Here is a 24,367-nt window from a genome sequence, read left to right as displayed (position 1 = left end):
GCTTAGGAGTGTGGATTTCGTTCTAAGTGTAATAAGGGGCTGCTGGAGTGTTTTCTTTTAGGGAAATAAGCAACTCAGATTCACACTGTGCAATTACCCTTGCTGCTATGTTCCTAGTGTACTTAAGGGAGGCAGGGGAGAGGCCTGGAGACAGAAAGATGGGTTAGGAGGTTGATAGTAAAGAGCTAAGGCGGTGACTAAGGTGGGGGTGGAGAGCAGTGGACAAGTATGAAATATATTTCAAGTATATAATCAGTAAGACTTAGTAATTGATTAGCTTGATGAGGAAGAAATAGAAGCCAAGGGTGACTAACTCCAAGATTTCTAACTGAACAGCTGAACTGGAGCCCATTGAGATGATGAACCAGGAGAAGGACCATGTTTATGAGGGTAGATGATGACTTAATGAGTTGAAGTGCCTGTGTCATGTCTAGATGTTCAGGAGACAACTGGGATGTGTGGGTCTAAAGCTCTGGAAAGGTCTGGGCTAGAAATCCTGATTTGGAAGACAATAGCAGATGGATGAAGCCATAGGAACGGATGAGAACGCTCATGGAGAGGGTGTGGAGTGGGAAGAGCAGAGGATAGAAGAGAGAGCCTGGAGATACTGCGTTTTGGGGATGGTTCTGGTGTTCTTTCTACCACTCCACAGAGCTTTTCCTTACTTTTCGGTATCTACTCAAAGTAAATAAAGACACACAACTTTATCCATCTGGTTTATTTACCAATGGCTATAATTTTGAATCTAGCTGACACCTCTTCTTCAGTTAAGTTGTCACTAAAGAAGGGTCAGGGAGACAACTTCAGAATGTGGACTGAAAGAGGGGTAAGCAAGGAGAAGCTGCAGGGGTGGTGGGAGGGATGGGGCTGAACCCCTCAGGAGTAACTGCCTGGCCCTCCCAGGGGGATGACAAAGACTGAGATGTCATCCCCGGAACCCAGCTTGTTGTTGGGGAGACGCCAGCCACGGTCCCGCGGGGCACCTCGGGCCCCCAGGACCAGAGCTTGGGCCAGAGCTTTGTACCTGCCAGGAGCACATATGTACAGTCATATACTAACATGTCTATGGGAAGACAGCTACACAGGCCCACATATGGGTACCCAACCATTGCTTCCCTCTGCCCACCTTCCTTCCCCAAGCCACATGTCATAAAGTCCCTACCTGCTCGAGTCATTGGGCTCATAGGCAGACAGCACCCTGTCCACAGTGGCGGCTACTTCACGGTCACTGGTGACATCCCACAGCCCATCTGTTCCCAAGACCAGTACATCATCCGGGCAGTGCTCATACTGTGTTAGGTCATACACTTGTACCTGGAGGAGGAAGAGGGTGGAGAGAACTAAGGTGTGGGGCTTCTTGGTCAGAGAATTTGGGGATAAAAAAAGCCTGCATGAAAGCCCACCCAAGACTCCTAAAGGAAGGAAGGTGTGGCTAGGGGGCCCCCATACAGCTCACCTCAGGGAAGCAGGAAAGAAAGGGCTTGATGGGAAGGGTAGAACTGCAGACCTTGAGGTTGTGGTCTCCTAAGCCCCGGGTCACCCCAATGGTGGCCATCACTCGAGCCTGAGGGGATTGAGGAGGGGGTGGTGCTATAACCCTCTCCCGGACTCCCTCAAACCATGGACCCCCTCCCACCCTTACACTCAGGTAGAGCCTCCACCTCCCTAGACATATTGTGGTGAGTCCTCCTGCCCTCTCCCACCTCTACCATGGGAGTTTACCTTTTTGCCCTCCCCACAGACCAGAGGAAACCTGAGATCCTCCAGCTCGATCTTTTTGTAGGCCCTGGGGGGGGGGGAAGTAGAGGAGGCATCACCCAGGCATCAAAGACCCTCTCCCCTATGAGCCGCACACCCTCACAAAAACCCCTTAGAAGGGCCACATCCCCACAACACTCAGCTTGGCCCAGCTTCCAGCTACCACCTTGCTGCTGGCTAGGGACTGGTTGCGTTGCCATGGGAACGGGCCCCAGCTCTGAGGGAAGTGTTACCAGCCGGTCATGTTCTGGTCCCTGTACAGCATCCTCTGCCCCAGCTCCTTAGGCTGAATTCTACGGGGGAACTCAAGGTGGGTAAATTCACCGCCCAGCAGCTCTGGTTTCAGGAAGCCCTGGGGTTGTGAGCAGACAGACAGAGCAGAGGGCCAGGGGGCATTAAGTTTACAGCACACTCTACAGTACAGATGATGTTAATAATAGAAAACCCTCAGAGCTTACTATGTGCCAGATATTGTTCTAATATTAACTCTTTCAATCCTCACGACAACCCTTAAGGCAAGGACTATTGATGCACACACAGACAGGTTAAGGGAATTGTCGAAGATCACACAACTAGCAAAGTACTTGAACTAGGATTCAATCCCAGGAAGTCCAGCACCAGAACCCATGCTTTTAAGCACTAGGCCATACTGCCTATCAGGGGCCTTTGCTATTTCCTTCCCCCATCTCTGACTCTACTTCCTTCCTCAGCTGGGGCCACAGAGGGAGCACTGGACCAGCCCAGGCTCCTTCCTGCTGCCTCATCCCACCAGCTCAACCCTGCACTCCACAGTCTGTGGAATGGCCTTCACATTAAACGGTAAGGAGCTTTCCAAGTATGTGGTGGGGGTGTGAGTTCTTGGGACACAGGGTGTAGAGAGGCACAAGGCCCAACAAAGAATGAGGATAGGGAGCTCAGTTCCCACTTACAAGCAGCTGAAGGCGTTGGCGCTCAGTCTCCGGGGTAAACTCCCGGGACATTGGAATGATTTCACCATTCCGGACAATGATGGCCCTGCCCACATAAAGAAAAGGCCCACGTGAGGTTCCATCTGCTAAGAACTTAAGGACAGGTTTGGCCCTGGCTCTCCCCAATCCCCTCATGGAGAATCCCAGAAAGACCAGGCCTTCCCCATAATGACCCTTAGGATCCCTCACCCAGGCCCCTATCTTTATTCCCCTCATGGCTATTTCAGGCCCTTCCTTATGTCTTTGATCCCTCTTGACTCGTCTAATCTTTGATTCCTTTTGTTATTCCTGCTACCTCACTCCAATTCCCCCATCCTGGAGAGTGTGGCCCCCTGTAGCTGCTCTCAAAAGCACCCCACCCCATACCTGCTGTCACCTGCGTTGGCTACATACACCTTCCCCAGCAGGTAGATCACAACCAGTGCACAGCAGCCCCCCTCCACTTGATGGCCACGCCGTTCCCGGGCCATCTGTTCATCCTGCCACATGAGGAATGGTCAAAGGGGATGAATGAAGAAGAGGTTCCAGGTACACAGCCACCCCCTTAATCTGCAGAAATACACTGGCCCAGCCAAGCCACACTGGAAGAGAGGAAAGAGGACATGGGTATAACTTCCCCTTCTCTCTTCCCCCGAACCAAACTCTGCTCAGGTGCTCAAAGGTTCTGTGGGTTTTCTGGATCACTCCCTGAGTCCACATGACTCCCACACAGAGTTGACCAGTGTGTCTGCCTAGCAGGCCCTTGGCCCAGAACATCCACTCACCATGAGCTGGAAGGCATTCTCAATGGCCCCTACTACCAGGCTCTCATGGGTCACTTCCTTTTGTGAAGACCAGCAGGACTGAGGACCAACCAGGTGAGAGGGATCAGAGGAACCTGAGGCCCCAGGGGTGGAGGAGAGGCAGAGAGGGGGTGGAGAAGGGTCCTGAAGTATCTCTACCAGGTCCTTTAGCTGCTCCCGGATGTGGTGATGCAGGAGCCTTGAGGCCATTTCAGCAGCTCCACCCCCTGCATGCCCATCAAACAGGCCCCAGTAGTAGAAGCAGAGTCCCTGGTGGAGAAAAAGTGAAAGGTAAGTGAGAAAGAAAAAGAGAGAGTGTGTGAGTGTGTATGTGTGTGTGTGTTATTTGGGGAGAAGAGCAAGACCTAGGCATATCCATACAAACATCAGCGAGGAGGCCAGAGTTTGGTACTGAAGGCAAATTAGATTTTTTCACTCACTTGCTAAGGAGAAAGGACAGCATCAGAAAAGCCAAACTCAGAAGATAAAAGATGCAAAACTTTGAGTTTGTAATTAATCAGCTCATTCATAAATACGTAAAAACTACATTTTAAGTGGAATACTAAACATTCATACTGACATGGTAGAGCCTAACTGACCAAGGCCAGGTTATGAAACCATAAGTGAATTAGGAGGCAGGTCTTCCACGTGTCTCAGATTTAAAAACAAGTACCTGGAATCCCTGGAGGAGAGGTATCATTGTGTTTCTGGAGGCTAGGGGGTTAGGGGCTTACCTGGCCCCGGCTAAGTTCCTTAGGTGCCCCTGTAACACTCCTCCGGCCTTCCACATACACCACCTCACAGCAAGCCTGGTCCTCATTGTGCCGGCTCTTGCCAGCGTTGATGACCCTGCCAGGCCAGAGTGACCACGTTAGGCTGGACACCAGACCAGGTCCTGGAATAACCCCCACCTCAGACACACACATCTTCTCTGGCCTGCTGGCTAAGCTGAGAAAGGTCACAGTCACCTGGGATCCAGGCCAGAGGGAGGAACAGGGAGGGAGGGCAAGGCCCAAGGAGTATTGAGTAGTGGGCCCCACCTCCTCATAGAAGGGCCAGCAGCACCACCCTGCCTGCCTCAGTTCCCCATCCCTGGCAAAACTGCTGTCCCTAGTGGAGGGGAGGGACTGGATAGAAGGTCGGGGGTTGTTATTTCCCTGCTTGCCAAGATCCATCCCACTCCCAACCAACTCTTCAGGTGCCTTGACCCCAGGACCCCACCCCTAGGGGCACACCCACCGGTACCCTTAAAGCTACCCAGGGCAAATTTCTGCATCTTTGGCCGTGAGGAAGTGCTCCAGCCCAGATCGGAAAGAGGAATTGAAATAGGGCAAGGGTGGAAGCCCACCTGAACTGTGCAAGAGCCACATAACCACCAACTCTTCTCACACAGGAAGCTAATGGAGGTGGTGGTGGGGCCGCGGGCCCACTAGCCACCTCCCTCAGCGACCTCAGCGCCCCCATCACCCTCCCTGCCCCGCTTTCCCGGCAGAAACATTAAAAATACACACGGCCTGGGAGCACGCCTTTCGCTGTGACTCGGGGTGGGGTGGGGGTGGGAGCTTCCTTGTCCAGCCGGCTAGAGTCCGCCGGCGGAGAGGCGTCCAAGCAGGACCCTTCCTCTGTCCCTGGCGGCCCCCTCCCCCGCCTCTAGGGAAGCCTCGGCTGCCCGGTGTCGCGGGCTATTTCTGGGTGTGGAGGGGGAGGGGAATGGTAAGAGGGACAGGGAACTGGGGCGCTGGGGCCGGGAAGCCAAGGAGCGAGTCTTCCCAGCTGCAATCTCCCTTATTAAAAGGGACCCTCGCTCCTTCTTAAAACCCCTCCTTTCTTAGCCATTAGACTGCGGGCCGCGACTGAGAACCGGCCAACTCATCCTTCGCCGGGCCCGCTGGAGCGGAGTCCTGGAGTGGCACGGGTGACGGTAGTCAATGAGCTGGAAGACGACTCGGGCTGCACCCGATTTGAGAGGGCTGGGCGGGGGGGGGAGGTGGGGCCCGAAGCCCAGCGGATGGCACAGGTCCTGGGAAAGGGAACTCCTGGCACGGAGAGCGGCGAGGGGGGACGCAAAGCAGCGCATAGGATGTCGAGCAAAGGAGGGGGGGAGGGTCCTATCCAGGTTCGGGTGCCCCGGGGGGCGCTCACTCGGCATAGCCCGTGCTCCAGGGCAGGTGGCGGCCCGTGTCTGGGGGGCTCTGCACAGCCCGGCCCGCATGGTCGTTGGCGCGTCGCAGCCCCCCAGGGCTCAGCTGCAGAAAGGTCGGTCTGGAGAAGCTCGCTCGAGGGTCTACGGTCTTCGCTGGCGCCCCGCTCCCGCTCCCAGCCCCTGCCGGAGGGCTCCTGGGAGCTTCTGGGAGGGCGGCGGGCGGCGCTGAGGTCGCGTTGGGCAGGTCTGGGGACTTGGGGCGCGGAGGCGGGGCGCCCCCGGAGCTCACCAGGTGCGCTACGGCCGAGCGCACCCGGCTTAGCATGCTGCCTCTCTGCCCCGCCCCCGGCCGTGGCCCCTCCCCGCTCATGCCCCGCCCCCTAGGGCTCATTGTGGGCGGTGCTCGCTCCTGCCAGCTCTCCCAGGCCATTGGCTACAGCGGGCGGGCTGGGCAGTTTCCCTACAAAACTTCGTCTTCCTTTGGGCCACCCCGAGAACCGCCCTACTGGCTCGCGGCCTCTTCCCCGTCCCATTCCGGCTTCGCTCCGCCTCGGACTCGTAAGGGAAGAAGGGTCTATTGTTGCGGGAAGGGGACAGAGAGATGGAAATCTTATTTCAGGTTAGACACCAGCTAGAACTTCCCCATTATGACGGGATGGAGAGGCTTCTCGCCCTCGGTTCGGAGCGGCCAGCCTGCCGGAGGGTGACGGAGCTGATGACTTAAGAGCGAAACCACCTTCTTTGGGGAAGCATCAGCAGCTGCTGGGTGTGAAGCACTTGGTGTGACAACACCTCTGGCTGGGGCTGCTGGAGTGAGAGCGAGAGCGAGCGAGCTGGTGCTGGCTGGGGGATGGGGGTGATAACAACGCAGGCTGGAGCCGACCACCCTGAATTAGGGAACTGGGAGTAAATTCCTGGGCTCCTGACGGCGCTGTTCCCTGTGAAGACCACCTCTAGATCTAGGAGAGCCGTTGTCACTAAGACCCAGCTTTCTCAGGACTGATTTTCCCCCATATTTAGACCTCCCCTGACCACAGCAGGACTCGTTGGTAAGGATAACACTAACAACATTTATGGAAGACTTACTACATATTAAGGAGCCCTGGCGGTTCAGTGGTTAGAGCTTTCGACTGCTAACCGAAAGGTCGGCGGTTCGAAAACACCAGCGGCTCCACCGGGGGAAAGATGTAACAGTCAGCTTCTGAGAGACTTACAGCCTTGGAAACCCTCTGGGGTCGCCATGAGTCGGAATCAGCTTGACGGCAGTGGTTTTGGTACCGCCCATTGGGCCCTCTACAAAGCACTTTCCCTACATTAGGTCATTTACGCCGCACACAGCCCTTCAACTTGAGTCTTATTATGTCCATTTTAGGAATTAAACAGGACTGAACGCTCCTGTCATTTTGCCTGACTTGCCCGGAGAGGTCACCCAGCCAGTGAGAGATTCACATCCATGTCAGCCCCTAACTCCCAACCCGGTTCTGGCTTAAGAACCAAGCCAATTTCTCAGGATCTGGGAAGAAGGGTTAGGAGGGAGAATGGGTGGCAGAGAGAATTGGGGGTTCCTTCCATTCCACCCACCTCCTCTTAAGGTAGAACTAAGAGCAGTCTGGGAATGCTGAGCAAGTTTTGTGGCTGCCGTGAGGGGGAGACAGAGGCCAAGGCAAAGCGCCGGCCTAAGAGGAGGACCAAGACTGGGCCCAGAACCCTGTGGGCTGTCCTTTCTGCCTTCTCCATTCTGGGAGGAGTGGTGCTGACAGGATTCTGGAAAAACTCTGTCCCTAAACCCAGTATCAAGGAGTTGATCAATAGGCCTCTTGAGACACCCACCACCCTACACATGGTTCCAGTGGGGCCTAATGCAAGTTGGGATAACTGTCAGATCCCTTGGCACCTGGTTGAGTGATTGGGACCCAACCTCTGGACTCTGTCGTAGGGTGCCTCCTGACCATCCTCCACCCAGTTGCCTGGGCCAAACTGTGCCCCCCAGAAGGAGCAGCTTTCCTGGCACTTCCAAATAAAAATCCCTCAATGGCCATTCAGGTTTGTAGACTTGCTATAAATTATGCCTGTATTCTGGGCAGAGAGAACCAGAGAAAAAGAAGTCACAAGAGAAAATCCAGCCCAGAGGCACAGAGATAGGGAAGGCAGAGAGAAAGAGCATGGTGCTGATATAGATATGTCCCACCTGTTAGAGAAAAACTAGAAACAGCTCTTAGATAAATGGCATAAACAGCAGCCCCAAGCCAAAGACTGGAGGAAAATATAACGTTCTGGTTATTTTTATTATTCAGTGTTTCTGGGTCAGCGTGCTTATCATTTCTTGATATCACCCAGCTCCTTATTCCCCACTCTTCGCAGAGTCCACCCTGGTGGGACACGGAGCTAGGACCCAGAGACCCCAGCCCAACTCCAGCACCAGATGGTCAGCAGGGATGTCAGCAGCTCCCTTGGGCTCCTGAACAACCCTCTGGCCATACCCAAATCCTAAGAGTTGGGCTCTCCTCTCTGTACCTCTCACCGCCTACTCCTGACTCATACTTCCTCTGTCCTCAGATTGCCCCAGAACCTGGTGAGAAGGTCATCCCCTCCCTCATCCCTGAGGCAGTAGTGATGGGGGGGGGAGTGAGGTGCAGTGGGAAGAAGCAGGCGTGACAGCTGATCAATGCTCTTCTCTGCTAAGAACTGAGACTCTGCTCAGAGGCTGGTCCTGCCAGGGTACGTGAGGCCTCAGCCAAGGTGGGGGAGTGGGCATCCTCAAGACACACACCTTTATCCCAGGCCACAGGGATATTTCCCAGATGCTACTTCCCCTGCCTTTTCCCTCCCCATTACACCAATACCAAAGCCCCCTTAAACTAAAAGGAGTGTTCTTCTGGCTAAAGACACACATTCACAGATCACTTCCATCTACCGTTTGTCTAGTAAAGTTTCCATCTAAAATTTTGCCCTGTAAAAAAGTAGTAGAGTTACTGTTTTTTTGTTTTTTTTTTTTTAAAGGAAGAAACTGGGCCTCAGAGTTTGGTTCCCACGTTGGAATTCACACCCACTACCTCCCCGAAACCTCCTCCAAAGCATAGGGACCATTCACGAGCCTATTGCACCCCTCTTGCCCGCCCCATCCCACCTTCAAACCTACTCTAGTCTTCCCAGTCTTCGACGGCACCCCTCAGAGGTCAGAGATCATTTACTATTTCCTCCTGAATTTTAACATGGTAATAGAGGGCTAAGGGAATATCAACCTGGATTGTCCAACAGAATTTTGTGCCAGATGAAAATGTTCTGTATCCGTTCTGTCACTAACTACAGTCGTCACTAGCTACATGTGGCTATTGAGTACTTGAAATGTGATTAGTGCAAATGAGGGACTCAATTCTTAATTTTAATGAATTTAGATTTAAGTTTAAATAACAACATGCGGCTAGTGGCTACCGAATTGTACTGTGCAGTTTTAGAATCTTCAAAGCTTAAAAGCCCTTACCCCCACCACCTACCCCGTTCACTTGAGCCACGGGACTAGGGACCATCAGACCTCGAGGGCTTTGAGGGAGGCGCCTGGGCGCCCCTCTGAAGCTACTCCAGTCTGCACAAGGTGAGACGTCCTTGTGGACGGGCTCTGCGGGGCTGGAAGTCTTCCCTTTCCTCTTCTTGTCCTCAGCCGCCAGGGGCCGCTGCACCTAGCAGCGCCCGCCCGCCCCGCCCAGCGTTCCGCACGGCGCCCGGCGCTGTCCTGGGGGAGGTGGCGGCACCCGCGCGGGGCTGGGAAAGCAGGGCAGCCCCCGGCAAGGAGGCGGCGGCGGCTGCGAGCTCCCCGGCCTGGAAGCGGGAGCCTCGGAGGGAACCCGGCTGAACTCTGCAGAGCCGGCCGCATCAGACCCGAAGCTCCTCCATGCCCAGAGCGGAGCAGGGATGCCAGCTTGGTCAGAGCCCTGCTGTCCCGAGAACGCAGCAACTTGGTGAGGGGACAGAGCTCCGGACTAGACAGCACTCCAGCCACCAGTCCTGCCTAGGGGAGGGGGGCGGCTGGGGAGCGCGCCTGGGAGTCTGCCTTTCGAAGTCTTGTCCCTGGGCCCAGAGGCAAGGGGGACCTCAGACCCGCGGCCGAATTGGTGGGCGCCGCCGCGGGGCAGGTAGGTCCCAGATGAAGGGGATCCGGCATTTGGAGGACTGAGTGGGCACCTAAGGGGCTGGGGGGCGGAAGAAGGTGGGGAGGGAGTTGAAGGATCTTGTTCACATCCTCAACTCCATAGTGGTATGCACTGCTAATTCAGTCACTTCACAGCCTAGATTGGGGCCTGGGGGAAAGGCTGGGAGACTGAGGCAGGAGTGGTAGACACTGTGCTTCAGCGCGCAAGCCCAGGAACAGATCCCAGAAGCTTCTTTCACCAGCTTTCTCAGAGGAAAGGGATAGAATGTGGAAAAACGGCTCCAGATATCCCCACAACCTCCTTCGCCTGAGTTGTCTTGGGTCTTGGGGTTCACTGAAGGAATGGGAGAATTGGATTAGAGAGTGTAGCAGCTCAGAGAGAAATGGGATCGGAATTGCCTGAGAGAAGACAAAGCTGCGTTTGTAATGATCAGCATAGGGGTCCATGATGGGAACAGGGGAGGAGAAACCCACCCAGAAGGGAAGCACATCTAAAAGGGACCGAATCTCTCTGCCTGCGGAGCAGCAAGCCCATCCTAGGTATGGCCACCACTCCTCCTCCTGCCTCCATAATCTTCTCTAGGCTTTCAGCCCTGGGAGCTAGGATACAGGATCCTGGGTCCCTCCTGGGGCTCTACCATCCTATCTGCTTCAGTTCCACCTCCAACTGAAGGCTGAGGGAGGAAGGGTCCTTATGGAGAAATGGAGACACTGTTGGGGCCAGTGGGCACTGGGGCGCAGAGTCCCTCTAGCTCTCTGAAGTGGTAATCAGGGTGAGGATGGTGGAATTGAACCAGCTCCCTGCGAATGCAGAAAGCAGGTGTGATGGGGTAGGAGGTAGAGCTGAAGAGGATCCAGGGACACCTCAAGAATCCTTCTCAGGTGCCTCTTCAGGCAGGGATTGGTCAGATTCTGCTCCAGAACCCTTCCCAGATCCTCAGCTTCCTGCCAAGACCAGAGAAATCCCAGAGCTGATTCTTAGACATCTCCCTGTTACCACCCCCGCTTTACTCCTGGGACAGAGAAACTCCTTCAGGGCACTCTTCTCAGGCCCACCACCCTACATTATCCCAGAGTCTTCAAGGGCCCTCATGGATTCCCAGGGCAGAGGAATCCTGTGTGGGCACCGTGAGGAATGGCTTCAGAGTTGGGTCCTACTTCAGCACCCAGCTCATCCCCTTGCCCTTTCTGCAGCCCCCCTTCAGCCTTTACAAGGCCGTAGGCTCCCTCCATCCTTGCAATCCCCCAATAATCTTTTTCACTTGTCCAGGTAGAGTGAGTCTCGGGCCAGTGCATGAACAAACAGAATCCAAAAGATCCCAAAAAAGGTGAGCGAAGAGACAGTTGAAGTTGGGGAATGGGGATATAGACAGAGATCCCTATCCAAAGGGGCAGCTGAGCCCTAGCATTTGGTTTGGCCGTTGGTGCCCAACACTGTGCTGGCACCTGAGGGAGCCCAGAGATACCCCAAGGGGCTGGTAGTGTAGTGGAGGCAGTGGTCCAGGCCTGACCCTGCTGCCTCCTGGGCTGCCCCTGCCCCTTTTTGCATCTGGGCAGCTTCCAGCTGCTGTGTGCCTCTGCTTCCCTAGGATTCCCTCCATTCTAGCCCACCCTCTGAAATAGATCTGGGAGGTCTGAGCCATCAAGCATGGAGAGAGAGAAGAAAAGAGGAAGAGAAGAAGCAAGGTGGTGCGGGGGGAATAGGGCAGGTTTCTGGGCTCTGATGCCCACAAGCTAGATGGCCTTGGTTAAGTCATTTAACTTCTATTAGCCTTGTTTTGTTTTTTCTTTTTTAAGTTAAATTTTAAGTTGAATAGTTCATACATTTCCATGGTCCAAAATTCAAAAAGTGAAAAAGGAATAGGAACAAAAATGAGTATACCCTCTACCTTTATCTCCCAGTCAACCAATTTCCCTTCTTGGAGGCAACTAGTGTTATTAGGTTTTTTTTTTTTTTTTTGGTTCATCTTTCCAGAGCTAGTTTATTCATATTCAAGCAACATATATAACCCTTCCCTATTGCACAGATGTTAGCGTTTTGTACACACCATCCTACACTTTGTTTTTTTCCCTTAATGGTGGATTATTGTTGGAGATCATTGCATTGCATATGCATCAGCACGAGAAGCATTTCTGCATTTATTTTTACAGCTGCCTGGATGGGGCTGCCTTTCTATAAACATGCTCCATAATGTATTTAACCTGTCCCTCGTTGATGGTCATTTAGGTTGCACCCAGGCTTTTTGAACATTGGTTTGCTCATCTAGAAAATAGGTAATAGTAATCCTACTTTGTAGGACAGTAGAAAAGGATTCAAGATCATGTGAAGTGCCTGGGTCAAGTGATCAATAAGTGGGTGTTGTTATTATTCCACCCATTTCACAGTCCTCCATGGGACCATATCTAGGCCATCCTTCCAGACCCATCTTTAATGTCACCTCCTCCACAAAGCCTTCCCTGATTTTCCCAGCAGGACCACCTCTCCCTTCCTGTACCCTTTTCCTCATCACCTCTATAGTCAGTTTGTGCCAGGCTGAAAGCTGCCTGAGGACCAGGTGAGCATCCCACCTGGCTTCATGGCTCCCGGAGTGCAGGGCACAGAGAAGGTGCTTGGGCTGGGCACTGAGGGAGCTCCAGGGTGGAGCTCCAGAATGCAGCAGGGTGTGCCCTTCTCTCCACAGGATGAGTGAGAGGGCCACACGGAATTGGAACACAGGCGGCTGGCTGCTGGCACTTTGCCTGGCCTGGCTGTGGACCCACCTGGCCTCGGCCTCCTTGCAGCCTCCAACTCCCACAGGTTTGGGGGAGGTGGTGGGGAGTGGGGAGGGGGTTCCAAGGATACCTGGAGAGCTGAACACCACCCTACCCCTTCCACAGCAGGCAGATCCCTGAGGCGGAGAAAGATCCATAGATTCTAGGGGTTCCGGCTTCTCCTGTGCTCTTTACCCATGGAACTCTGTGTTCCTCGGCTATCCCAGCCTGCAGAAGGCCTGAGCAGACCTGTGACTCACCCTTCCTTCCAGGCTGGAAGGTGTTCTACAGGGAGAGAGGCCGTGGGGTGGGGGTGGGGGGGGTTATGTCTAGCCTCCTGTCCTAATTCTGTGGTTTTCCTTCTGGGATGGCTAAAACCTGTGTAAGCGGATGATCCTCTCCATGCACTGTAAGCCCCCTGGGCCCTTGCCCTCACCCTGAGTAGGCTGGTGTGGGGGAGGTTGGTGTGGGCTCTATCTTCCCTTTGCCCAAGGGCCAGGCTCTGTCCAACAGGTGATGAACATGACCTCACTGGGAAGGAAGGACAGAGCCACTGTCAAGTGCTTCTTCCCCTACACTTGGAAAGCTCTTAAATAGCCCTCCCCCAAACTGGGGGAAGGGGTACAAGGATAGCCAGGCCTGGCCCTGTGGGTAGGAGGGGAACAAGGCTGGGGCCTGGGCTGGGCGCCCCATCTTGTGCTGGCCCCTCAGGCCTCGTGAAGCAAGGCACTTGTGAGGTGATTGCTGCTCACCGCTGCTGCAACCGGAACCGCATCGAAGAGCGCTCCCAGACTGTCAAATGTTCCTGCTTTTCGGGCCAGGTGGCTGGCACCACTCGGGCAAAACCCTCCTGTGTGGACGGTGAGTGACAGGCCAGGCCCCGGGCAGCAAAGCCCTGATCAGAGGGATAAGGTCTGTTTAGGCCTCTCCGTCTGTTGGGGATACAGTTTCATACTGGTCCTGGGGCTTTCATGATCAGGGTCTCAAATGATGGGGCAACCTCAGTGGCGGGGAGGGCGGATGTTGCCATTGCCATCCTCATTTCACAGATAAGGAAAGCTCTTGTTACATGCACGCCTTCCCACACTCACATGCCTTCCCACACACACCTGCTGCTGGGCACAGACACGGACACATTCCTTGACAAGGATCCTCTCACACCTCCCGTCCAACTCTCATATCGCCTCATACTTACTCCTCCAGACACTCACTACTTCACCTGCTGGTCCTTTCCCAAGCTGTCTTGCTCATTCCTTCCTCTCATCCTCAACCCCACGTCTTGACCATTCCTTCCCTCACAGAGACACGCATAAATTGCTCCCACATGCCTTCCTTCGCGCACCTGCCCCTCCCCCCACCTCTGCAGTGCTCATTTTCTCGCACATGTGGCATCCCTATAAACGTGCCCAGTTGCACATTCCTGGTCTGTGGACCCTTTCAAATGGTTCCCACACTTACAACAAGGGGGTATGTTGAAGATTGTGCCTCTAAGCTAGAGATATGGTGGCTCAACAATAGGGTTGCCTTAGAGATGACTTCCCTGCCTTTGCCCTGTGCCATCTGTGCCCTGTGCCTGAGTACTGCCTCTCTGGGCAGCCTGGGGTAAGGGAAAGACCAGGGGAATGCAGAGCTCAAAGCCAGACATGTGTGGAAACGTGCCCTTCCTTCCCAGACTCCCTCTTGGCTGCATGCTTGTCCTCAGAGAGCTTAGGGCTGCCCTTGCTGCTTCCTGCTCCCACAGCTTCCGTTGTCCTACAGAAGTGGTGGTGTCAGATGGAGCCCTGCCTGCCAGGGGAGGAGTGTAAGGTGCTCCCTGACCTGTCGGGATGGAGCTGCAGCAGTGGACACAAAGTCAAAACTACCAAGGTATCTGGGGCTGGATACTTCATCCCACCCCTACCCTTCCCCCTTCCCATGGGGCGGGAAAGGAGGCCCAGGAGTCCTGGGTGTAGGATGTCAGTGCCTCAAGGTGAGATCTGCAAACCATTTAGGCACATCCCCAGATAGTCCTCTTGGGTCTGTCCTGACTTGGGAATTAGGAACTCTGGATTTGAAATCCAGTGTGTCCTCCTGGGAAACCCTGGTGGTGTAGTGGTTAAGTGCTACGGCTGCTAACCAAAAGGTCAGCAGTTCGGATCCGCCAGGCGCTCCTTGGAAACTCTATGGGGCAGTTCTACTCTGTCCTATAGGGTCGCTATGAGTTGGAATTGACTCAACAGCACTGGGTTTGGTTTGGTTTTTTGGTGTCCTCCTGAGCAAATTCCTGATGTTTCATATGCCTTAGTTTCCTCCTCTTTGCCTAGAGTGGGTTTGCTTGCAGAAATTTCAGGTCTATATGAACAAAGTGGAGAATTGAGGAACATATCTAGATCACTCAGAGGGGAATCTCAACTTCTACCTGAATTCCAATCTGCTCACCCACCCCTGCCACACACCCCTCCCAGGCTCTGCTATTATTAACTGCCTACCGCAGTTAACCTGCCTTCTTCTAGTCAGTTTGCTGTGCTGTGACAGCACCCGAGCGGATTATTATTTGCTTGGCTTCCTGCCAGCCCCACAGAACAAGGGGTAATTAAAATTTTATCAGCCTCATTAGCAATCCCATGTGTGTCATGGTTAATCAGTCCCACCGTTTTCGTCACCATTTATACAGATGAGTGACGTTGCATGGCAAGCCAGAGCTCCGCCTTCTTGCCTTCCTTCCAACCACCACACACAGCAAACAAGTAAATGAAGTAGAGAAGGAAAAGCAGCCTTCAGGGTTCGGAAGAAAGCAACCACTTTCATAGTACAGAAAACAAAAGGAACTACAGCAAGAAAAAGTTTGGTTGGAGCTAAAGTAGAGTTTCATATGTTCAGACGGGCAAGGGAGGTGGCGGGACAGTCTCTTTAAGTATATTTAAAACTAGAAGAGATTGAGACCTGCCACAGAGCTGGTGACATTTGTCACCATTTTGTAGGTTTGGGTTTGCAGCCTATAGGGGCTGACCACTGTGCTTGTGATGTGGGTAGCTACTCTGAAGCAAGGTGTTCCTGGGTGGTGGTGTAAACAGTTAACACGCTCAGCTACTAACCAAAAGCTTGGTGGCTTGAGTCCACCCAAAGGCACTTTGGAAGAAAGGCCTTGCAATCTACTTCCGGAAACTTAGCCATTAAAAACCCTATGAAGCACAGTTCTACTCTGACACACGTGGGGTGGCCATGAGTTGAAATCTACTCCGTGGCAACTGGTGATTTTAGTGGTGAGGCTTGCCTGATTTTTGTTCACATGGGCCACTGAGCCAAGCTTTCCCAGTCTGGACTGCTTTAGGGGCAAGGGCTTGGCAGCAATGACTGCTCAATGGCCTGTAGATCTTGGGGAGTCTCTGGCATGCCGGAATGGGATAGGGATTCCCTTCTCTAACCTCCCCTCATCACTTACTCTATAGGTCACACAATAGTGTTTGGGGGTCATGGCCTGGACAGGACAGGCTTGACTGAGCCTTGGACTGAAGAATGGTGTTCAGTTATCAGCCAGCAAATATGGGGATTCATCTGCCTGGACACATATCCCACACCAAATGCAGCTTCACTCCTTCCAGAGACATTTCAATTAAGCTGCTCAGCAAATATGGATGGGTCTCCAACTACATAGCTGGCATTCTGCTGGGCACTTCTGGGGACATGGGAGAAGGTCAAGACACAGTTCTTGCCCTTAAGGAATGTCTAGTTGAGTTGAGGAGTTGATGACAACTTAGATACTTTAGATTCAAGCATGTGGTAGCTGGGCTGTGGCTCCTGAGGAAGCTGTGGGCGTGGTAGGGCTTTGGAGATGAGACTCCACAGCTCTTCAGGCACCTGCTGGCCACAAGGCAGAAAGACAGGAGGTCACATTCAGTGACCACCACCTCCCTACCTCCTATCAGTCCAGAATCCCCAGCAAGCTTTTGACATGTTGAAGGAAAACTCTCCCTTCTTATGCCAGACCAGCTGTATCTCATTTGGTGGGATTGGACTGACATGCAGAAGGAAAGCAAAGATGAAGCCAAACAACTTTCCAGCAAAGCTTCTGCAGAGGCATCACTTAGTTTGGGCTATTCACTGGGTATGGGATGGACAGAACCTTAAAATCACCCTTATCCAAGCGCATCTGGGTTTTGTTCCTTTGCTTTTTATAATGTATGAAGAATCTGAGCCCCAGAGAGATGAGGTGACTTGCCCAAGTGCTCATACCTTGGACTCCCAAGCTACAGACCTTCCACTTAGTCTGGATGTTGGAATTCGGACCGGGGCCTCCCATGTTTTTGTCTCAAGTACAGGCATGAACATACAGAGTGCTAGCTGAACAGCAGCAATGTTTTTCTCAGGAGATGCTAGAGCAGGAACTTTTACCAGAGTCTTTGTCTTCTTATCTGAAATAGTCCAGAATACCCCTCCTCCAGGATGCGGAGCCACTTGATCTCCACTCTGCCTTGGCTCAGAAAATTCCAAACAGGCCCATGACAGCCAGTGGCCACTCAGCCCAGCTATAGCTAGGGAAATCCCAGCTGGGATCCCCATGCCAGCTCTGGCCCACCTCTTCCAGGGTCCTTAGGCTGTGACCCTCAGAGACTCTGGCTCCAAGAAAGTCTGGGTGGCTCCAGGGCTGTCAGAGGCCTCTCCCTTCAAAAACTTTTGCCGGGCAGTAGGAGTGGGAGGCTGGATCCTCTGTCCTGGAGTGGGGGTTGGCATTGTCAGGCTGGCACCCTAGGTGGCTTGGACGTAACACTCAAGCTTCAGGAACTCAAGGGCATGGGTTACCTGGCCATCTCCTCAGTGAGAGAATTGCAGCCTCCATGACTACTGGAATCACCAGGACTGCAGGGGGCCTTGAGAGGAGGGGTGTCAGTACAGCTAGCTGGACGATGCTAAATTCTGGCCCTCAGAGAAGATGATGCAGACAGTGGGTTGGGGCTGGGTCTCTGCTCCTCCTTTCTTCCCTACCTTCCGGTACAGTAAAACCAAGACCAACTGGCATTCCCCCTTCCTCATCCCCATCCAGAGTTTATCTTGATTTTATTTTGTTTTGGGTAATGAGGTGAACAATGATGGCAGCTTCTCTCTAGACTGTAAATACCAAACTCTGACACATTAAATACAAGCAAATCTCTGCATGTAGTGGGGCCAGGGAGTAGGGTAGTGAAGGAGTTGGTCAAAAATTTGTCATCACCTCATTCAGGGCTGGGGAGTGGGTTAGGGGGTTGGCAAACTTCCTGGAAAGGTCCAGGAAGTAAATATTTTAGAGATTACAGACCACATAAATCTCTGTTGCATATTCTTTGTTTTTGTTGTTGTTTGTTTTGTTTTTAAAGCCCTTTAAAAACGTAAAAAAGCATTTCTTGGCTCTAGGGCTGTATAAAAACAGGCTATGGCTGTATTTAGAAGTTTGCTGGCCTACTTGGACCTGTGAAGGTGGGCTGCCTCTGCACCTTGGGACTGCCTCCCTGACCTGCCGTCGGTGCAGTGGGAACCTGGGCTTAAGGACTGGGTCAGGTTTTGTTTTTCTTCTAATGTTCCTTGAGAGATTAATGGGTGAATTATTTAGGTTACAAATGAGAGCACTCTAGCAGAGTCTGACAAGGAGATGTTGCTCTGTTGGAGGCCTGAATGTGGGTTTCTCCACTTCCTCCCCACCCCCAAGACTGTGTCCAGGAAGGAGGGAGAAGGTGGAAGCCCCTTGCCCATCCACTGCATCCACAAGCCACAGGGCTCTGAGCTGGAGAATGAGCCTGAGAGAGTGGGGTCAATGCCAGACAAACTTTCCCCCCTGAGCTGCCAACCACTGCCAGTCCCTCCCTCAGCCAAAATCCAGGTCTTCTGACCTTCCACGACCTCTCCCATCTCTGTACAGAAAGAAGACTAATTCCCACCCCCCATATGCTAGAATATGCTAATATATTTTTTAACCCCTCAAACTCTCCCGTTTGCTCCTACCTATTTTTTTTTTTTTTTTGTATTTATATATATATTTTTGGTGGGCTTTGAGGGGCATCCTTTATGTGCCCAGGGCAGTCCCACACAGGAGGGCCTGGTGGAGAAGAAAAAATACCCCACCTTTTTCCAACAGTTTTTTTTTTTTTTTTTTTTTTTCCAACAGTAGCTCCCTCTAGGGTCCTGTTTTCCAGTTAAGCCAATATTTGTGCTCATTTTGTAGCCACTTCCATGTAAATTCATTTTCCTTGTACACAGGGGTCCTAGAGTCATTTGTCTTCCTCATCTCCCTTCAGTGGCATGGGATCTCAGATTCTCTGAAGTTAGCTGGTACCCTAGCTTCCTCAGCTGTGAAGGCCTTAGGAAGGTTGCCAACCACAGGGGATCATATGGCTAATTCTTCTTGGCCTCCTGGCAGTTTAATTAAGGTCTGTGAGTGACATTCTAATTAATGGCCCCAGACAGTTGCCTAGAGTTGAGGCCTACAGCTTCCTGAAATCATAAGCTTAGAGCTAGAAGGGATTTTAGAGATCAGTTAGCCTAATGCCCTCATTTGACCAACAAGGAAAGGAGGGCTCAGAGAGGTTAGGTAACTTGCCCAAAGTCATGCAGCAAGCTGGTGGTATATCCTGGCCAGTGATCCAGATAAGAGCTCTTTCCACTACTGCATGTTGCCTCTTTACCCCAATTCAGGCAAGGAGCCTGAAAAGAAGTCAGAATTTTCTGCAAGGGTGAATGCGTAAGAGTCTCGTCATAAAATCACCCAATCCTATGAGTTGAGTAAGATAGAATGAAGGAGAATAGGAAGCATTTAGAGATGTGTATGCTGAAAAAGGGAAGTAGGGACAAAAAGGAGGAATTAAGATTACTTTTTTAGAAGAACATCAAAACACCAAAACATATCACAAAATAATTAGAATAAAACTGATGTTGCTTCCAGAAGAGTCGATTTTTGTCCTTTCTGGAGGAGACAGGGTGGACCCTGGTCAAACTTTAAAGGACCTGTGAAGCCAGCTTGATGGCTTCTGTATTCTTTAGATACTAGTGCAGAGGTCTGCAAACTCAGGCCCATGGACCAAACTCAGGCCCATGGACCAAACTCAGCCCACTCCCTGCTTTTGTAAATAAAGTTTTATTGGAACACGACTATGCTCATTTATTTGTGTATTGCCTATGGCTGCTTTCATGCTAAAGGAGCCCAGATAGCACAATGGTTAAGCATTGGACTGCTAACAAAAATGTTAGTGGTTCGAATCTTCTAGTGGCTCTGCAGGAGAAAAGACCCATCTGTTCCTGTACAGATACAACCTAGGAAACCCCATGGGGCAGTTCTACTCTGTCCTATAGTGTCGCTATGAGTAGGAATTGACTCGACAGCACACAACAACTTTCATGCTTCAATGGCAGAGTTGAATCGCTGTGACAGAGCCCATATGGCCTGCAAAGCCTAACATATTTACTCTCTAACCCTTTACAGAAGAATTTTGCCAACCCCTGCCCTAGGGCTTTTATTGAACCTTTCTCAGCAAACCCTGGAAAATGACAGCTCTGCATTATATTCCTGGGTTTGGGTTTTCTTGTTTTTGGGGGGTTGTGCCAGTTCCCCTCCAAATCTTCTCCATTGCCACTTGTAAGATCTAACAGCCAAAGAAAAGAAGAAGACATAGAGGCTGAGACAGAGGCCAAGAGAACAACTTGGAGCAGGTGGAATGTTTCCCTAATTTGTTGTCACACCCCAGATCAGCTCAGTTCATACATTCCAAGTTCCTGTGATTTCTACTTTTACACTTAAGCAAAATATTTGCATGTGCGCCCGAGTGGAAAGGTGTAATTAGGCATGTGTACATGCTGCTGGTATTTCTGTGCATCTGTGGGTTTGAATATCTCCATTTCCACAAGCACGGTGACATTCAAAATACATAAAAACCACTTTAGCACAGATACTGATTAATCAAGACAGACGCCAGCCTGTATTCCAGACCAGGGTACAGTGGTGGCACATAGCCCAACACATAAACTCATGTCCCCAGTCCCCACTCCACCTGCTGTGGCTGCCATGTAATTCCTGAATGAGGGAGGGCTCATTTCCCTTTCCCAGCATGAGCAGCTGAGCTGGTTTCTGATTTCCTTGGGCTTATGAACCTGCAGAATTGTCACTGAGTGTGGTCTTGGTGTGTGCATGGGCACAGAAGCTCATGGATGGCTGTAAGCACTGTACTTGGACTAGACATGTAGACTGGCCGTAAGGCATTCATAAGGGTATAAACTCCGCCTTGGTTTGACTTAGAGAGATTGGATTCCAGCAATTTTCCATGGCTGAATTGACCTACATGCTGGGTGATTGGCAATATACCATCACTTATATTAGCAAATGTCTACCATGTGTCAGGCACTGTGCTAGCCTCTTTATGTATGCAATAGTATGTTAAATGGGACTCTTCCTATCTCAAATTTTGAGCAAAGGCTCCAAGGCTGAGGAAAGACAGAGAGTTAACAACTATTCTCAAGTACTCCCACATTCTAATTTAAGATGCTAGACCATTTCTACAGTCTTGTAAAAGGGGCGATCAGTAGCCCATCGCCCACCTCCAGACTGTAAAGAGGGGGCTAAAGAGTTGAGGTTGTAGAGGTAAGCGGTAAAGAAGATCTGTCTGGAAAGAGTTGTCACACATCCCCTGCAACCCCATCTTCTTTCCCCCAAGGGGAGATTTAAGTTTTGCTTCTTTTTTTTTTTTTTTTTTACTGTAACTCACTTAACAAGAAACTTCCAGGGAACTTCTCCAAGAACTTAATTTAAATTGCTTGAAATATAGAGGACAGAGGAACTCAGGTCTGAAAATAATCTGAAGGCGAGTAATGGTGGCTGCTGGTTGCCCTGGCTGGGTGAGCCTAGAAGACTGTGTGGGGAGTGAGCTACACCTCCGGAGCTTGGCAGAGCACAGGTGTTTGCATGTTTCCCATGGCCAGAAGTGGAGAGGGAGAGGCGAGGGGCAGACTGCCAGAAGGTATGAGTCTGAGAGGGAGTCATAAATGGCCAGTGGGAGAAGGGATCGCCCACATTAAGGGCCCTGTAAGTGGGAGATCCCCAGCAACATGACATCTAGAAACCCAGGAAAATGTTCCACAAGACAATGCCCAAACTCCCAGATGGGAAAAGACTTAGAAACATTAAGTAATTTGCCAGATATTAAGTAGCTAATAAATGACATGTGGTGGTTTTGTACTTTGTCAACCTGGGTAAGCTAGAACCGCATTTCACAGATTGCTCTTCCTTGCATGGTTCTGGATTAGAGTTGGCCAAAAGATAAATTTTTGAGTAATTTGGAAGGCAGAGAAGTGCAGCAGTGGCAATTACTCTCTGGGGGTTATCATAGTTAGAAGAGCCAGCAGGTTCCAGGCTGTTCTCATTCTCTCCCACTCTATATCCAGCTTTTTTTGGCGACTGTCAGCCCTTCTGACCAACACCAATCCCAGGTGAACACCCACATAAAGAGGAAATAGCCTTCCATAAACTTCTCTACCAATTCTCCTTTATGACCCTGCTCTAGAAGCTGAACATTCTTACATGATTTCAGAAGGTTTGATTGGTGGCTTTTCTCTCATTCTCCAACTTCTCCATTTATTCCCTTATTTCTCCCAAAATTGTGTAAGGTATTATCCCTATAATACATCTCTTATTCCATGATACTCTTAAGGTTTCTCTTGCCCTGATTAAATGCTGACCAACATCGTTAGTTACAGAGAGATAAAGCCTTCCCCTAGAGCTGGCACCCTGAATTTGGACTTCTAGCCACCTAGACTGTGAGAACACCTCTGTCAGTTTGTCATTCTGTGGTGGCTTGCATGTTCTTGTGATGCTGAAAGCTATGCCACCAGTATTCAAATAGCAGCAGACTAGGAAGAAGGACCTGGTAGCCTACTTGTAAAAAGAATTAACCAGTGAAAACCTTACGAATAGCAGTGAAATATCGTCTAATATAGTGCCAGAAGATGAGCCCCTCAGGCTGGAAGGCACTCAAAATACGGCTGGAGAAGAGCTGCCTCCTTAAAGGAGAGTTGCCTTAATGATGTGCATGGAGTCAAGCTTTTGGGACCTTCATTTGCTGATGTGGCACGACTCAAAATGAGAAGAAACAGCTGCAAACATCCATTAATAATCAAAACCTGGAATGCATGAAGTATGAATCTAGGAAAATTTGAAGTCATCGAAAATGAATTGGAATGCATAAACATCAATATTCTAAGCATTAGTGAGCTGAAAGGGAGTGGTATTGACCATTTTAAATCGGAAAATCACGTGGTCCGCTATGCTGGAAATGACATCTTGAAGAGGAATGGCATTGCATTCGTCATCAAAAAGGACATTTCCAAATCTATCCTGAAGTACAATGCTGTCAGTGATAGGATCATATCCATACGTCTACAAGGAAGACAGTTAATATGACTATTATTCCAATTTACGCACCAACCACTAATGCCAAAGATGAGGAAATTGACAATCTTTACCAACTTCTGTAGTCTGAAATTGATTGAATATGCAATCAGGATGCATTGATAATTACTGGTGATTGGAATGTGGAAGTTGGAAACAAAGAAGGATTGGTAGTTGGAAAATATGGCCTTGGTGATAGAAACAATGCTGGAGACCGTGTGATAGGATTTTGCAAAACCAATGACTTCTTCATTGCAAATACCTTTTTTCAACAACATAAATGGTGGCTATACACATGGATCTCGCCAGATGGAATACACAGGAATCAAATTGACTACATCTGTGGAAAGAGATGACGGAAAAGCTCAATATCATCAGTCAGAACAAGGCCAGGGACCGACTGCGGAACAGACCACAATTGCTCATATGCAAGTTCAAATCGAAGCTGAAGAAAATTAGAACAAATCCATGAGAGCCAAAGTATGACCTGAAGTATATTCCACCTGAATTTAGAGGCCAACTCAAGAATAGATTTGACACATCAAACACTAATAACCTTAAAAAAAAAAAAATTTTTTTTTTTTTTCTTGCTTACTGGTTAATCCATTCCTGCCTAGACCCTTCATCTATGTATTAACTTCAGAGTAATTTAGTTTTCCCTGCCCCAGGAACAGGAGGAAATACTGCAGAATGACAGCCCAAATGTGGTGTTTATACTGGTGTTTACAGTTTCCTCAAGCCCAGATCCCCAACCTGACCTCTCTCATCCCAGGGGATAAGAACAGCAAATGCATAATACAGGCCGAGTGCTCTACACGGACTCATATTTTCCTTGTAACATCACTGTGATGAGCACAGTATTATTAGCCCTCCTTTACCAATGGGAGGAACACTGGTGGTACCAGGGGCGAATTAACCAGTAAGCAAGGTATGCATGGGCTTAGTTGTGTTTATTTACTAATCTGTAGTGCACAATTTCACATGGGTTTCATCATATCAAAAATGTGAAAAACAGGTGGAATTGTGTACTAGTGATTAGTAAGTAAGCCCATCCATACCTCACTTATTGGGTAATCTGTCCCAGGGTGACACAGTGGTTAAGTGCTTAGCTGCTAACCTAAAAGTCAGTGGTTTGAACCCACCAGCCTCTCTGTAGGAGAAAGATGTTGCAGTCTGCTCCCATAAAGATTTACAGCCTTGGAAACCCTATGGGGCAGCTCTACTCTGTCCTGTAGGGTTGCTATGAGTCGGAATTGACTCCACAACAGTGGGTTTGGTGATTTTTTGTTGTTGTTGTTTGTTGTTTTTGTCTTTACCAATAGGGAAACTGAGACACAACGAGGTTAAGTAACCTGTCTAAAGACATTTAGCTAATAAGTAGTGGGAACTGGTTCAAGCCCAACTCCAAGGCCACAGTCTTAACTATGGGAATTTGCT

General features: G+C 50.7%; 2 protein-coding genes across 2 annotated transcripts; one reads left to right on the top strand and one right to left on the bottom strand.

Moving 5' to 3' along the window:
* Positions 1-201: 201 nt before the first annotated feature.
* Positions 202-5,989, bottom strand: PPM1J (protein phosphatase, Mg2+/Mn2+ dependent 1J). Its single transcript, XM_049880053.1, has 10 exons — positions 5,651-5,989; positions 4,243-4,357; positions 3,491-3,778; positions 3,093-3,205; positions 2,688-2,772; positions 1,992-2,110; positions 1,723-1,786; positions 1,457-1,564; positions 1,163-1,314; positions 202-1,024 (listed from the first exon to the last, which is right to left on the bottom strand). Exons 1-10 carry the CDS (start codon positions 5,974-5,976, stop codon positions 877-879), a joined length of 1,518 nt encoding a protein of 505 aa, XP_049736010.1. The 5' UTR covers positions 5,977-5,989; the 3' UTR covers positions 202-876.
* A 3,415-nt stretch (positions 5,990-9,404) lies between these two features.
* Positions 9,405-18,491, top strand: TAFA3 (TAFA chemokine like family member 3). The gene is made up of 6 exons (XM_049875996.1): positions 9,405-9,607; positions 11,069-11,126; positions 12,480-12,595; positions 13,261-13,410; positions 14,291-14,415; positions 15,978-18,491. Exons 1-6 carry the CDS (start codon positions 9,541-9,543, stop codon positions 15,987-15,989), a joined length of 528 nt encoding a protein of 175 aa, XP_049731953.1. The 5' UTR covers positions 9,405-9,540; the 3' UTR covers positions 15,990-18,491.
* Positions 18,492-24,367: the final 5,876 nt, after the last annotated feature.

The sequence above is a fragment of the Elephas maximus genome, chromosome 3 (assembly GCF_024166365.1).
Source record: "Elephas maximus indicus isolate mEleMax1 chromosome 3, mEleMax1 primary haplotype, whole genome shotgun sequence".
Classification (NCBI taxonomy): Eukaryota; Metazoa; Chordata; class Mammalia; order Proboscidea; family Elephantidae; genus Elephas; species Elephas maximus.
Note: the sequence above shows the minus strand (reverse complement) of the source record. Positions and strands in the feature narration are given on the sequence as shown.

Coding starts and splice junctions, on each gene's coding strand:
- PPM1J (XM_049880053.1), bottom strand. CDS start 5,976: ATGCTAAGCCGGGTGCGCTCGGCCGTAGCGCACCTGGTGAGCTCCGGG. Junction 1,315..1,456: donor TTCTTTCCTGCTTCCCTGAG/GTGAGCTGTATG, acceptor TTCCTCCTCCAG/GTACAAGTGTATGACCTAAC. Junction 1,025..1,162: donor GAGCCCAATGACTCGAGCAG/GTAGGGACTTTA, acceptor TGCTCCTGGCAG/GTACAAAGCTCTGGCCCAAG.
- TAFA3 (XM_049875996.1), top strand. CDS start 9,541: ATGCCCAGAGCGGAGCAGGGATGCCAGCTTGGTCAGAGCCCTGCTGTC. Junction 9,608..11,068: donor CCCGAGAACGCAGCAACTTG/GTGAGGGGACAG, acceptor TCACTTGTCCAG/GTAGAGTGAGTCTCGGGCCA. Junction 11,127..12,479: donor TCCAAAAGATCCCAAAAAAG/GTGAGCGAAGAG, acceptor TTCTCTCCACAG/GATGAGTGAGAGGGCCACAC.